Raw genomic sequence first — 15172 nt, 5'->3', positions numbered from 1 at the left:
GTGTTTTATCTCATCTCTAAGGATAGTTATAGGAAGTCTGTTTCTCCCCTTGTGCTGCTGGAGCCTGTCAGCCTCCCTGGGAGCTGGGTCATAATGCAGAAAGGGTCCGGGGGAGGGCCAGCACCATGAACCTAAGAGCCCAGCCTCCAGGGCATGGCATTGATGACCAAAACTGAGAGCCCACACCTAACTGGACCACAGTGACACAGTCACAGGGCTAAAGCTCAAAATGTACCATCAGGATGGATAAAAATTAGACAGGGCAACAAACAGGCCCCATGAGCCTCCATGAGGACATAGAGCATGAGTACGGAGGCGGGCTGGCCTCCGCCTGCAAGGGGGGCTCAGGCTCAACAACATGCTGGAAGGGGTTTTGATGTGTATTGGGAATGGGGCAGGATAACCAGCTACTCAACGAGAACCCGCTGTGTGCCAGGCCCTGCACTGGGTGCTCGGGGAATATAGAGAGCTACCCATCGGGACCCAACATTTACAGACAAGAAAGGCAAAGATAACAAACAATACAGAACAGTGCAACAGAGTGCTCAGCTAAGTGTCAGATTCCACCCTCTCTCAAAAACCTGCCATGGCTCCCCACTACCTTCAGGGTAATGTTTTCATTCTTATTTTTAATTCAAACCGTGGTTCTGCATTGGAAGCTTTATTTACAGCATCTAGCACACCCTTGCCCTTGTGAGCATCCTCTCTACCCCACCTGCTTTTTACCACGTCACACCCAGTGCTTCAATGTGAGCAAGTCGGCCATTTCCACACCTCTCTCCATGTCTTTGTTCATCCCTCTCCCTCTTCCGGGGATGTTCTCCCTTTCTGTTGCTAGATGGTGAACTCTTACTTATCTGTGAAAGCCCAGACCAAACATCACACCTCTGTTTCCGTTCTCCACCTGAGAGGGAGCTGCTTCTGGTCTGCTGGAGTCCTAACTGCATGGCACACACCTGTGGCCTGGGGTGTCCCGTGGTGTGTTGTCATGGCATCTTTGCACGTCTGGCTCCTCCACGTGACAGGCTGCTCCTTGAGGAGCCGTCTCAGTCACTCCCGCAGTCTGTGCACAGTGCAGGAGCTGGCATGCAGGAAGTCCTCAATAAGCCCTGAATGCATGAGTCTTAAAATGACACAACTGAAGACGCCCCTAAGAGTCATCTGCTTCAACCCCTTCACATTATAGGAAGGAAAAGTGAGACCCAAATGGAAATTACTCCCCAACACCATCTGGAGCCAATAAGAGTATCCTAGGGAAGGCTTTAGGGAGGAAGTGAGGTTTGACCTTGGTTTTTAAAAATGCATAGAATTCAAATAGATGAAATTAAAAGGGGGATAGGGTGTGGAAGGCAGGAAGCAGGACCAAAAAAGAGGTGTTCTAAGGCAATGACAAGACCAGGAAGTTTAGAGCAACAGAGGTGGTGAAGATAAGACTAAAAGTTCACTTCTGTTCATCAAACTGCTCTAGCACCTACTGCACACCAGGCCTTGCTTTGCTCAGGAATTAGAGAAAAGTCAAATGCATCAAACTCACAGACTCTTGAGAGAAACATACAGGCAAAGAATTACCCGGCAAATGTGTGCTGAGAGGTAGGGTACAAAGGCAGCAGAAGCTCAAGAGAGGCTGATTTTCTGGGAGTCGGTTTTTCAGTTTTCTGAAGGAGGTGAGTCTAGAGAGGGAGGGAGGGAGGGCCTTACAGGAAGAGGAACAGCCTCTGCCAGGGCCCAGGAGGGTGCAACGTGGGCTCCCCACTTCCTCGTCTCTCTCTGGGCCCCCATATTTAGCCACATGCTCTTTGCCTCTGTAATGGCCCCACCAGTCATCCTGCACTTTCACACCCCTCCCTGGCCGTGACACACTTCCGAATGCTGCCCTCCACCCAGGGCTACCCCACCTGTGACCATGCTTCTCCCATAAACACACCCCCATCTTATTTCCCATACTCCCTCGGGTGTAAGAACCACACCTCTCAGTGAAGGACGAATAGCATCTTGTAATTTGCAAAGCTCTTCCCCCAACTCCCAGATACCAGAGCCTCGGAGGCAGGAAGGACACGGACTCTTCTCATTGTTTTAGAATGAAGAAACAAAGGCTCATAGAAGGGAAAGGGCTTCTTCAAGATCATATTGTCTGTAAACAACTTTCTAAGCACATGCCCCAGGCTGTCAGTGGGGCCCAAGGTCTGGCTGGACCTCCCCCAGGCTAGACAGTCTTGCCATTTTAACAAGATCCTTCAGTGAGTGTAGAATCTCAGACAGCGAGGCTCTTGGTCGGGGACAGGTGTTGAAGCAGGGTGTCCTTTTTGTGTGCTGCCACCTATTCTGTCTTCACCTTGCTCATGAGTCATCAACAGTGAAGGACATCACAACATAAGGCCCAGTATGTGGGAAAATGCAAAACCGGATAAGACTTGGTCCCTGGCCACGAGGTGCTCATAGGCCACACTGTATGAGCAAGCAAGGCAGTGGACAGTTACTGAAGAGCAGTGTTCAGGGTATGGCATTGAGTGCTGGGTGCTGGGTGCTGGCATGAAGTGATGACCAGACACATCTCTGACTTCCAAGAGGCCCCACTCTTGTGGGGGAGACAGACCCATCATGAAATGCCATAATCAGGCTGTACTGAGGAATCTAAAGGGGACTCTGGAGCCCAGATGGCTGTGAAGAAAATAAGGTCTTAGTCTCTCCCAAACCATAGCTGTTCTATGTGTCGACCCCATCTCATCATGAATGGACAGGATGAGTTAGAAGCATGAAAGACTTGAGCTGCAGGACAGTTAGGTTTTCTCTGGATCCAGATGCTACAGCGTAGCCATCCATCCATCCATCCATCTAACCGCCATTCATTGCACCACTGTGCTTGCTTTGAACCAGGCCGCGGGCTGGGCTCCTGGGACAAGACAAGGCCACTGTTCCTAGGAGGTCACAGGCCAGTGAGGGAGATAGACATGCACACAAATGGTTTCAGTACAGTGTATATATGTGCTGTCTTTCTTTTCTCTTTCTGTTATCTCCCCCTTTGCAGGAAAGAAAAACCCCTTCCCTACAAGTACCCACTTCCGCGGGGCCGGGCCAGCAACTACCCCAGCGGCAAAGGGGACAAGAGGAGCTCAGTGAACCACAAAGACCCTTCAGACTCTTTTTAGGGACATGACGTCCACGGAGGTCTTGTGGAGGCAGGAGCATGCATTTTCTGCTGGGGCATAAAATTAATCACCTTTCTAGTTTCTAAGATAAGGGCTGTGGGATAATGAATAAGCTAGTCAAAGGGAAGGGGAAAAATGAGAAATTTCATCATTGATTTTTCCCTTTAACCAATGGAAAATCAATTCTAAGGCTTCAGCTTATGGCTCAGGAACAAAACAGGAGATTCAAACCAGGAGAGTACAGATGTCCCTTTCCACCACCTAGAGCCTCAAAGGAGGAGGAGAACCTCCACGGCCCCTCTGGGAGGTTGGACACATCTTGGGTCTGTGCTTTCAGGACCCATTACCTTTCCAAGTTGTATAGTTACTACAGAGGGCCACCTATTAGAATAAGCTATGGTTGTTGACAGTTTTAGAAAAGCTGTGCCCATATTTGCTGATCTAAAACAACATCAACAACACATACAACCCAGAGACAAATGTACTGTTGGGAACAATGGGACCGAACGTTTGAGATCACAGTGCTCTTACCAGGGGTCCACAAACTTTTTACACAGGGGGGCAGTTCACTGTCCCTCAGACTGTTGGAGGGCCGCTACATACAGTGCTCCTCTCACTGACCACCAATGAAAGAGGTGCCCTTTCTGAAAGTGCGGCGGGGGGCCAGATAAATGGCCTCAGGGGGCCGCATGCAGCCGGAGGGCTGTAGTTTGGGGATGCCTGTTAGACATTCAATTCCTTTACCCAGGTGTCTCATGCTCCCCAATTCCCCCAAACCTCAGCTAACAATGTCAGAAAACTGTTCTGAGAGCTAGTTCTTAATGACCCAGGTGGTTTAACTGAGAGTTTGAGCCCCATAGACAAAAAGTACGAGTCACTCATTCTCCAGATCCCGGTGTCACGAATCAAACCTGCCCACTGAGGAGGTGGGCATTGATAGTCTGAAGCGGGGGAAGGCTAATCGCCAGGTAAGGAAGATACAAAAGACAAAAGAATGCACTGTGAGGCAGGTGGGGATGAGAAAATAAAACAACAGCAGCAGCAATTTCCAAGGTGGGGCGAGCTTAGTATTGTGCATTTTTCTAAAGAGTAAAGTGCCTTTGTGTGATGAATGGGTCCAGGAGAGCCTGCTCCTTTCCTGTCTGCAAAGCAGCAGGCTGAGTCACCATGACAGCCTGCTAATTAAAATGACCTCCCGGAAATGAGGATTAGGAGATAGGGACAGGAAGGGATGCTCAGGGGAGAGAGAGCCTTTAGCACAAAGCTCCAGTTAAGCACTTTTTTGCTTCGGGTGGAAGATTTTCTAAGTTTGTTGCAAAAATCAAGAAGCAAAGCTTATTCTCCCTTTGCTTATTGGTTTTCAGAAATTATAACAAAGAACCTTATGTTAGCCGGCTACAAATGTTGTGTCGTGTATACAGCGTCTCCTCTGAGTTCGTGCTGCCCAGAGGAACGCAAATAAAGTGGTTTATGCAGTTCTTCTGTTCCTCTTAGTGTTCTTGGCACTTCTCCCTCTAGGTCAGTGGTAGTCAACCTGGTCCCTACCGCCCACTAGTAGGCATTCCAGCTTTCATAGTGGGCGGTAGCGGAGCAACCAAAGTATAAATAAAAAGATAGATTTAACTAAAGTAAATTGTTTTATAAAGATTTACTCTGCCAAAGTTAGCGCAAATCTGACATAAAGTACTTGGTAAGTAATTATTATTATATGCTTTAACTTGCTGTAACTCTGCTTTATAAATTTTATAAAGTAAAGTTACTCCCCTACTTTATAAATCACCATTACTGTGGAACCTGTGGGTGGTTAGAAAATTTTACTGCTAACAGAGATACAAAAGTGGGCGGTAGGTATGAAAAGGTTGACTACCCCTGCTCTAGGTCTTCCACTCCTTCAGGAACCAACTGGCCAACCCAAATTTGGTGTAGCCCGCACTACAGGGACTCTATCACCAAGATAAGGAAGAAAAGTTAAGACTTGACATTCCAGTAGTTCCCATGTCAGAGTCCTGGGGATTTCATTGACTGCAATGAACTCAACATGAGCCAACAGGTGCCAGGCCTTTCAGAGAGGACAGCATCTCTGGAGATAGCACAATGAGAGGCAGATTGCAGAAAATAAGAGAGATGATAGTCCATGTCTGTTTTCCCCTGGTCAGACTGTTTGTGTATGTTGTGACTCTATTTAGGCTCCATTTAAAAAAAAAAAAAAAAAACAAAAAAAAAAACCCGGTCTTGATTAATTGGATCACAGGCCTCACAAGCAGCTGGTATGTTCATAGTTTACAAGCAAAAACTTGAAGCTGGGTAACTCTGCATTTTAATTCTGCATCCTGATTCTGATCTTTTTTCCCCATTGATTTGGGGGAGAGAGAGGAACAGAGGCAGAGAGAGAGAGAAGCATTGACTTGTTGCTCCACCTAGTTGTGCAGTTACTAATTGCTTCTCATATGTGCCCTGACCAGGGATGGAACCCATGATCTCAGGGTATCAGGACAATGCTCTATCCACTGAGCAACACAGCAAGAAGTTCTGTCTCTTAATATCTATGTGATCTTGAGCAAGTTATTTAACCGTTCTGAATTTTAGTTTTCTTACCTGTCAGTTGGTAATAATAACATCTACCTGATTATAGCACTTACATAGATTTAATAAATTTAGTTATGGGAGATGCCAGAAAGGTGCTCAGTAAATGACAACTATGATATTGGTAATGTGGTCAGGATGATGAGTTGTCTGCAAATAATTTTCCATTAGAAATGAAGAAGAGACTAGAGCTGTTTGTCCTTGACACAAAAAATAAGAGGGAATGGAGGTAGGAAAGCAAGATCACAATCTGTAAAAAGTTAAAAGGACATCTTGGACATTCTTTTCATTCAAAAGAAGCAAACTGTTTCTGTGTTGTTGAAGGTAAGAACCAAATCCAGAGAGGTATTCTCAGTTATACAGATTTCAGCTCAAAAATGGGGAAAACTGCCTGGCCAGGCCATGGCGTAGTGGATAATGTCAGCCTGGGACACAGAGGACCCAGTTTCAAAATCCCAAGGTCGCCAGCTTGAGCATGGCTTCATCCCACTTGAGCGCAGGCTCATCAGCTTGAGTGTGGGGTCACCAGCTTGAGCATGAAATAATGGACATGACCCCATTATCACTAGCTTCAGCCTTAAGTAACTGGCTTGAGCCCAAAGTTGCTGGCTTGAGCAAGGGGTCACTGATTCTGTTGGAGCCCACTGCTCAAGGCACATGTGAAAAAGCAGCCAATTAACAACTAAGGTGCTGTAATGAATTGATAATTCTCAGCTCTCCCCATCCCTCTCTGTCTGTCCCTCTCTCTGTCTCTCTCTCAAAAAAAAAAAAAAAAAAAGAGAGAGAAAACCTTTCTAATGGATAGAGTTACCAGTCACTGGATAGGCTACCATGGAAACAGTGAGCTCCCCATCACCAGAGATATGCAAGCAGAGTACGAAAAACATTTGTCATGGAAGAAGTGGGAGGCTCTGACTTTAGTGGATGCTGGATGCTCTGAGACGTCACCTCCTAGTCTATCAATCTGAGAAAAATGACCTGAGGCAGGAGGTTACATAACTGATGTCAGAGAATGGAGTGTACATTTGAAAAGTAACTTTTAATGCTGCACAAGTGCATTAAATGTGTCTGTATTACAGCATATAACATTTAGCATATTACAGCATACTAACATTTAGCATTTCTTTAGAGGAAAAAAATGCATAGCTATAAAGGTTGTAGGATGTTTTTGCAATAGCACTGTCTGCTTCTACACATGGGCAGAGTAGAAAGGGAAGGCCTGACCAAGAAAGGATGGGTGTCCAGTGGACCTCCCTGTGACTTTGGCCTGCTCAGCAACTCCCTAACTTTTTTGGACCAGACCACAGCCGTAGTCTCAAATTAGAGGGGAAGGGTTTCAGCACTGAGGTGGAGGACAGCGCCAACCCTAAAGGCGAACTAGGCAGAAGCTACTCGCCCACCCAGACCCAGCAGGGGGTGCTCTAGCCTCTCTTCCTTCTCAGGCTAGAGCCACAAGTGCATAGAACCTACTACCAACTAATGTTCTGGAGACAGAGAGAGAGAGAGAGAGAGAGAGAGAGAGGAGAGAGAAAGGGAGGGAGAGAGAGAGAGAGGAGAGAGAGAGAGAGAGAGGGGGGAGAGAGAAAGGGAGGGAGAGAGAGAGAGAGAGAGGAGAGAGAGAAAGAGAGAGAAAATTGTACAAAAAAGAAAGGGTGGAGAGGAGAGGGACATGCTCTCACACAACTCTTCATGAACAATGCCAGTTTTTTCTGCATCGGCCCAGAGACTCAGAGACAAAACTGACGGTCTGTTTAGCCTCAAAAACTGAAATAGACAAGCAGGAGGTCTCTTATATTCTTATGCTGAAGCCACAGTAGAGTCGAGGTCACCTGCCCTGATGACGATGTTGTTAGCTTAGCAGGAGCAGTGGGGGGCCTTTAACTAGTTTTTCCTATTGCCTTTGAATGGGAGAGCAGCACAGGAATGAGGGGCCTCCTTTGGCTGTAATTCAATGACGTGCCTGAGACTTGCCTAAGAGGACCCTACTCATTGTCCTAAGTTGTAAGAGCAGTGCCAACCCTGGAAGTCTGGAGCGATTAACATTTGTTGAACATCAATTCATACATCTACAAATACTTATTGAACATTTACTATGTGCCACGCATTGTGTTAGAGGCCTTTGCATCCATTGCCTTATTTGATATTCCCAACAGTCCCTTGAGGTATTATTTTGTCCATTTCCCAGGTGAGAAAACTGAGACCCCTAAAGGCAAAATGTTTTGTTTTCATTCACATGGCTATTGAGAATGTGGATGCAAACCCAGCTCCCTTTCCACCACTCTACGCTGGGCCTTCTCCGTGTGTCCAGGAAAATGGGTGAAATTAGAATAACAAGTAAACACTGGCATCACTTAGAGGGAGTTAGGGGCGGGGAGAGGAAGGGAGCACCTGAGTGTCCAGGCTGGGGGTCTGAGAAAGGATTTCAGGACATTTTAGCACTTGCCGCTGAAACCCTGCTTTCTTCTCATCTAACTTCCACATGCCTGTCTGAGCTCCTGCTGGGCACTCCAGCAGGGCAGGGTTTGGGCAAGAGGTCTCTTTATCACTTAACATGCTGAGGCTTCTCGATCTTCTAGGAGCCCTGGAAGCTCAGCAAGGTCATCACCGCTGGGCCCATTCTGCACCCTCGGGGTTACTGACCCAGGCAGATAACCCAGTTCAGCTTCCTTACCACTCCCTCTTTCTGGAGTGTGTGAGCTGAGCCCACTGCGTCCCTCAATTGTCCTTCAGAATTCTTCCTCTGGGCCCTGCTTTCTGAGCACTTGCCAGGGCACCAAAACAAGAGGTTCATTTCCTCCTGACTCAGTTCAGCCAGTGAGGCACCAGGGCAGACAGAATAGGGGAGACATTATGATGTAATTGAAAACAGCCTGGGTTTAAAAAGTCAGACAAACTGAAACCAAGTCCCAGCTCTTCTATTAACTGCCTGAATGGCTCTGGGCAAATACTTTAACCACTTTAAGCCTCAGGATTTTCATCTGTAAAATGGGAATGATAGTTTCTACCCCCCACAGTTATTAAATATAATAAAATCTCTGTACAGTGTAGTGCCTGTAGTTAATACTGTGTTGTGCACTTTAGCATTTGGTAAGACACTGGATCTCATTTTAAGTGTTTTTAACAATAACAGAAGACAAAAAAAATCCCAACAATAACAGAAAAGCAGAAGGAAACTTGGAGATGATGAGTGTATATACTACCTTGATTATAGTGATGGTTTCACAGGTATTTGCATATGTCCAAACTCATCCAAGTGTGTATGTTAAATATGTCCCGCTTTTGTATATTTATACCACAGTTAAAGCTGTTTTAAAAAATATAATAACATCTATAAAATACCTGGTATAGAGTAGAACTCTGTCCCAAACTACCCCCACCCTGCACACGCATTTGTTAACTAGGTTTAAAAATCCCTTTTCTTGAAACCAAAGACATTTTTACTCCCAGATGAAATGCAGACAAAAGTGTGAACCTTTCCTGAGGACAGGAGTGAGAGGAGTGATCAGAAAAATGACAGTCACACAGTGGGGATCAGTGTCAGGCCAGGAACCTAGGTCTTATTCATCCTTATGGCTTTGGTGCTTATCCGAGCCTGTGCTCACTGAGTGTGCGATGATCCAATGTTGATGATAGTCCAAAGGCCCTGAGCCTTCGAAGGAGAAGAAAAATGTTTTGTAAATTGGGGCTCTGAACAGATAGGTAGACAGTGTTGGACACAACGTTCACCAAACCTGAGTTGAGGCAGAGTTGACAAGACTAAAATGAGAGGGGGACATATGTTCTCCAAGATACTGTGTCTTTATTTAACAACAAACAAATCTTAGCAGGATTTATGAGACTCTTTCTATGTTACTTTTGATGGGCACACAGTTTCTCAGGGATAGACTCTATGAACTTTTCATACCAATGGGTATGCTTGGCCGGCTGCAACTCAGGACTTCCCTGAAGCACTGTCACCTTTATTTGCTCTTCCATCTCTCACCAAACACAGGTGCATGCCAGGAAGGGCTCACTTTTTTTCCATCTTGCAGGTGAAGAAACTGAGATCAGTGTGATTAAGCCCCTTGCCCCATGCCTGGAAAATAACTAGGACAGAACCCGGGCGCAAGTCTGAGTCTGCCACACCCCTGCTTCTGGGCTCAACCCCAAACCTCAATGCTGAGCCTGACCAGTTTGGAAAGTTATTTTTATGGCTCCTGTTACAGCGCTTAATGCTTAAATTGTACGTGTCCCTCAAAGACCGGAAGTTTATTTTTGGCTGACCCCCATCAGTCTTAAGTCCCAATATGCTTCTCTGCATAGCATCAGCTGTCTTGGTTAATGTCTCTTTTTGCCCAAGCTGGAGACTTTGCCATTGTCTTAACTTCCTCTCCCCACGCAGCCAGTCCCCACGCCCACTGCCTCTGCCTCTGCCTCTGTGAGACTTCTGCCTTCTCACTCTATATGGGGGTCACTTTAGAATCAGGTAGAGTTTTCAATTCTGGTCCACCACTTGCTTGCGAATCATTTAAAGCAGAGTTCCCTTTCCCTGTCTTTAAAATGGGGAAATAATACTCATTGGCAGGATTGTGCATCTCCCTTCCTCACACCTTTCCGTGTGCTCCCCCCTTTCCACTCCGCACCATCTCCCGCCTGGTTCGCTGCACGAGCCCCTCATGACAGCCATGCCTCCAAGTGCTCCCCTGCTGCCCCATTCTCTCTCTCCCCAGAGAGCTTGCCGGAGCTCTGTAAAGGCAGACCCCGTGTTTCCAGCACCTCTTCAGATCCATTGTGCAGGCCAGGAGCCCGGTATCATCCTGCTTCTGTGTCTTTCACACCTCTCTTCTGATCAATTGCCACGGTCTGCAGGTTCTGCCTGCTAGATGTCTCTCATATCCACCCACCGTCTCTACTCCTCTCCGCTAAAGAAAGTCGTTCTCATCCTCCAAGGCCTAGCTCAGACATGCCGACTTCATGACACCCTCCCCAGTCTCTTCAGTTGTGATTAACTGCTTCCATTTCTTGTCGCCCCCAGCACTTTGCTTACTTATCTATTTAGCTATTATTTCCCTCAGGTAACTGTCTCCTCCCCACTATCACTGAATTTCCTCGAGAGTAGAGATGGGGGCTTTATTCCTCTCTCGACCTCTCACGGCATTTAACACGGTTCCAGACATGTCGGAGCACTAGGAAACGCAGCAGAATAAAAGAAAGAATGGCTGAATCTCAAATCCAAAGTTTCATCCTGAGCTCATTCTAATGACGGGACTTTAATTGTAGACTGATCTTCCCAAAGCATTGACGACTCCTACTAGTACTGCCAATACTACTGTGGGTGCTATGGCTACTGGCCCTGACCCGCCTACGGCTGTTGCTCCTACTGCTGCTGCTAACCTACGGCCAGTCCCGCTGCCGCTGCCGCCTCTCTGCCAGGCTGAGTCCCCGCGGGGCTCCGGGCCCGGCCCTGGCTGCCTTATCTTCCCTGGTCTCCTATAATCCTCACCACAGCCCTGTGCAGCAGGAATCATGCTCTTCCTTCCCCTAATTCGGAAACAGAAGCTCAGGGAGCTGAAATAGTCTGTCCAAAGGCCCAAATCCCAAGTGCAACCTGGAGGTGACCAGCCCCCAGTCAGTGACTGGCATTCTTTTCATTCTCCCTCTGCCAGTTTGTGGCCAGTCCTAAGGCTGACAGTGAATATTTAACCCTGGTTATAAAAAGCCTGTGCCTCAGGTTGCTCACTGGTCCACATTTGTTTCTGTACTCGACCTCATTTTGCTGTGTTCCCTGGAGCCTGCTCCAGATTGTCTCCTCTGCAGCTGGATGTCCCCGCACGTCCTCCAGGCCTGAGTCTCTTCTTTTGAATTATAACAGCCAAGAAGAGATTGTCTTAACAGACAGAGGGCAAGAGAGATGTTTTGCAGGGAGAGCAGGATGGGATGGCGCCGCGGAGGCCTGCGTTATAAAGCAGGTCACTGGTGAGAGGGAGTTTACCTGCTAAAAAGATCCCAAAGATTTCGTCTCACTCCACCCCAAGTTCCTTCCTACCCTGCTCACTCCATCAGGTTCATATTGTAAAGCTACAGGACTTAAAGGTGTGGCCGTGAGGAAACTGGGTTCTGCCGCCAGCGCCGATACTGCCTGGCTGCGTGACACGGAGTAAATCTCACCCCAGAGCTTCAACTGGTTTCAGGTTCTTACTCTTTGATACGATGACATAATCCCTAGGCAAGCTACTCCCCAGAGTATTGTGAGGATCTGATGAAAGGATGAATGGAAAAGTATAGTTTTTTGAAAAGTAGTTCCCTGTATTTTCTTCCTTTCTTCTGAGATCTCATAAAGGTCCCACCTTGGTTCATTCTTTGCCTTTGACCTGGATGGTTTTGTCATTATCATCCAACCAAATGTATTAAATATCTTGTGTTTGTCAAGTGCTTTTCATTCCTTTATGCTGCACCAATTTCTACCTATCTGTCAAGACCCCTCTTCCAGGAAGTCTTCCCTGACTTCCTAGTCTTCATCGATAACTCTTCCTCTGAGCTTCTAAGAGATCTCTTGTCTAAACATCTCCTTTGTCTCTTGGAAGTGACTTTGGCATTTTGTTTTCCCTGTGCATCAGCTTTGTCTTCCCAACTCAGCTTTGCACTGCTCTTGGGGCAAGAGGATTAGAGACGGCAAAACCCAGTGTTACTCATTGCTCAGATCCCAGGGCCAGGCCAAGGCCAGGCAGAGGACAGCCGTTCAGTGGGATCGTGCAGGTATTGCTGCTGCTACTGCTGACAGGAGGGAAGATGAGAATGGCTGCTCAGAGCCGAACATTTCTGTGAGCCTGGCACCGCTCCTCCTTGTCCTGCCTCTGGAAGTTTATAAACAAGGGCAAGCCCTTAAACTGCTGGGCAGAGTAGAGCAAACCGAGTGCGCAGGCCCGTATATGAAGCTGTCAAACTTTAAGGCTAAGAGCATCCATGGGAGGGAGACAGAGGACAGGGCTGAGGAGAGGCTGTGGGGGGAGGGGAGGGATCATTGACTATGATCATTGACTATAGATTTGAGTGTGTGTGAGTGGGTGGGTGGGTGTGGACACGAGTATATTTGCATTATGTATGAGGCTTTCACGAGTAACTTCTTTATACTTGAGCGTGAACATGCATAAGTTTGTGTAGATGTGAATGTATTTGTGTGCGTGCCACTGAGTATTAAATGACAGATCGTCATCGATTCTAAGCACATTCTCACTTCAGCTCCTAGTCAGAGGTCCTAGGCGCAGTTTCTGTTTGAGATTCTACCTGCTCTCCTGACACCTCATCCATATTAATGGGTCACCTCTGCCCAGCCTCCCTGGACCGTGCCCAGCAGGTTGTCAGGGCCACCTGTCCTCCTCCCCTACCAGTGAAGGCTGATGCTAGTTCCATCCTGGCCCATCCCTCGGCGTGGAAAGCTCACAAAGAGCCCCTTGTCCTGACTCTGTCAGCAGGTGATCTCGGGTTTAGTTCTCTTTCCTGTATCTCAGCCATTGTTTCCTATCTGTCTTTTTCTCTTTCTCCTTCTTCAAGCTCTTCTTGATTAAAGGTTAAAAAAAATAAAAAAGCAACCGTGGTGTGGTTATGAAGGGAGAGGATGCTCAGCCTAAGTCCCTGGCACCTCTCCATCCTGCTCCTGGACAGGTAAAGGCCCTGGTTCTGGAATGCTCATTCCTGTTCAACTTTAGAAGCACTCACTGAGGGCCTGCTCTGAACTAGGCTGATTTCTGGGTGGTGGTCAGAGGAGAGGGTGAGGATTGTGAGGGAACACTTTATTGCTCTGGTTCAGGGGTAGGGGGAGGTAGGCTTAACACTTTTAAATGAAATGCAAATACACGGGGGGGGGGACTTTCAAAATTAAATCTTGTTCATCACTCATGCCTTCATTTGTTCTTTTCAAAGTTCATTCACTTGTCTATTCATTCATTATTTTGTTCACTTGTTCATTGGTCCTTAGGCAGGCTGTGTGGTCTGTTAGAAAGAATGCTAACCCCAAAGCCTGAAATTAAGTCTGATTCAGCTGCTGTCATCGTCCCTCTTTGAACCTCAATATCCTCACCTGCAGGATGAAATAAAAAATTATTCCTGCCTGACCTGTGGTGGCGCAGTGGATAAAGCGTCAACCTGGACTGCTGAGGTCGCCGGTTTGAAACCCTGGGCTTGCCCGGTCAAGGCACATACGGGAGTTGATGCTTCCTGCTCCTCCCCCCTTCTCTCTCTCTCTCTCTCTCTCTCTTTCTCTCTCTCTCCTCTAAAATGAATAAATAAATAAAATAATTTAAACCTATAAAAAAATTATTCCTTTCCTAACTCATGGGATTGCTTTTAGGATCTTCAGGGTAAATGGATGTAGCAAAGAGAAGGAACCAGTGTTCTCTGCATGTATCTGTTCCACAGACACACAGTAGGAGGGGGCTGAGGGCAAAGGACTGGGTCCTCAAAATGATCTGTTACAGAGAGCTTTAACTAGAAGCAAAATTATCTAGAATTTAATCCCAGTTTACTAGCATTTATAAAACTTTAGAAAAGTCACTCTCCTCTCTAATCCCCTTTGCTCATCCACAAAATGCACCTGTCGAAGTAGGTGATCATCAAGGGCTCCTACAGTTGTGCCATTTTGGGATTCTAGGGCCCTTCCCTACCCAGTTGCCTATGCTGAAGGATGGTCTTATGCCCACCTTGAAAAGCATGGCAGGTTTTCAGGTCCTAACGCTAAGGGCAAAATGTCTAGTTAGTAAATTTTCATACTCAGCTCAGCAACACTGGTGGTGATGCCGGCTTCCCAAAGATTCTCTCTGTCCTCAGACCTGATGCTGAACCAGAGTCCACTGGAGAGATGACACCGGCGAGTGACACGGCGAACATTGTGTACAGAAGGTGCGGTGCTATGGACCTAATTAACGTCACAGTGCAATAGACACCACAGAACGCCCTTGAGCTGCCAGGCAATAAATAAAGCAGTGTTTTATCTTAAGTGTTTGGTTAACAGTAACAAATAGACTTGTGTGTTATTTACTATATCTTACTGCACAGACCTACCTGCTGTGGCTGCCCTAGACCTTCAGAGAAGACTGAGGGTGTGCATTATAAACTGCTTGCCAAGCATCTGGAGAAGTAGGTCCCTGACTGGCTGCTGTAATAAACTTGTGTAGACAGGTGGGCACAAGAGTGTGGTCTCTGCTCTCTGACAGATCCAGCTCTGCTGCCATGTGATCTCAAGCCCCCTGTATAAACCTCAGTTTCCTCACTTATAAAATAGGGTTAATTACTTCCTAGGTCATAGGAGTTTTGTGAAAAATAAATGACATGATGTAAATAAAGTCTGTAGCAAATGGAAGTATCCCTTCAAGGGTATCTATTATTTTTAGTCACATCCACATTCCTCTTAGGCTCAGTATTTTTAAGGTAGTCAGTCAAGCCAACATGCTGGCATGTACACTGGGAAG

At 46.9% G+C, this 15172-nt stretch overlaps 1 protein-coding gene and 1 long non-coding RNA gene across 2 annotated transcripts in view; one reads left to right on the top strand and one right to left on the bottom strand.

Annotated features, from left to right (window-relative positions):
• The window catches only part of AGBL4 (AGBL carboxypeptidase 4), a 1215313-nt gene extending 1211796 nt beyond the window's left edge, over positions 1 to 3517 (top strand). The window contains exon 13 of the mRNA XM_066376234.1: positions 3026 to 3517. Coding sequence (XP_066232331.1) covers positions 3026 to 3146 — 121 coding nt within the window. The 3' untranslated portion in view covers positions 3147 to 3517. The remainder of the gene's footprint in view (positions 1 to 3025) is intronic.
• Positions 1 to 15172, bottom strand: part of LOC136400124 (uncharacterized) — a 60569-nt gene that overhangs the window by 15635 nt on the left and 29762 nt on the right. The gene's annotated exons all lie outside the window — the stretch shown is intronic.

This window comes from Saccopteryx leptura, chromosome 3 (genome assembly GCF_036850995.1).
Source record: "Saccopteryx leptura isolate mSacLep1 chromosome 3, mSacLep1_pri_phased_curated, whole genome shotgun sequence".
NCBI lineage: Eukaryota > Metazoa > Chordata > Mammalia > Chiroptera > Emballonuridae > Saccopteryx > Saccopteryx leptura.
Note: the sequence above shows the minus strand (reverse complement) of the source record. Positions and strands in the feature narration are given on the sequence as shown.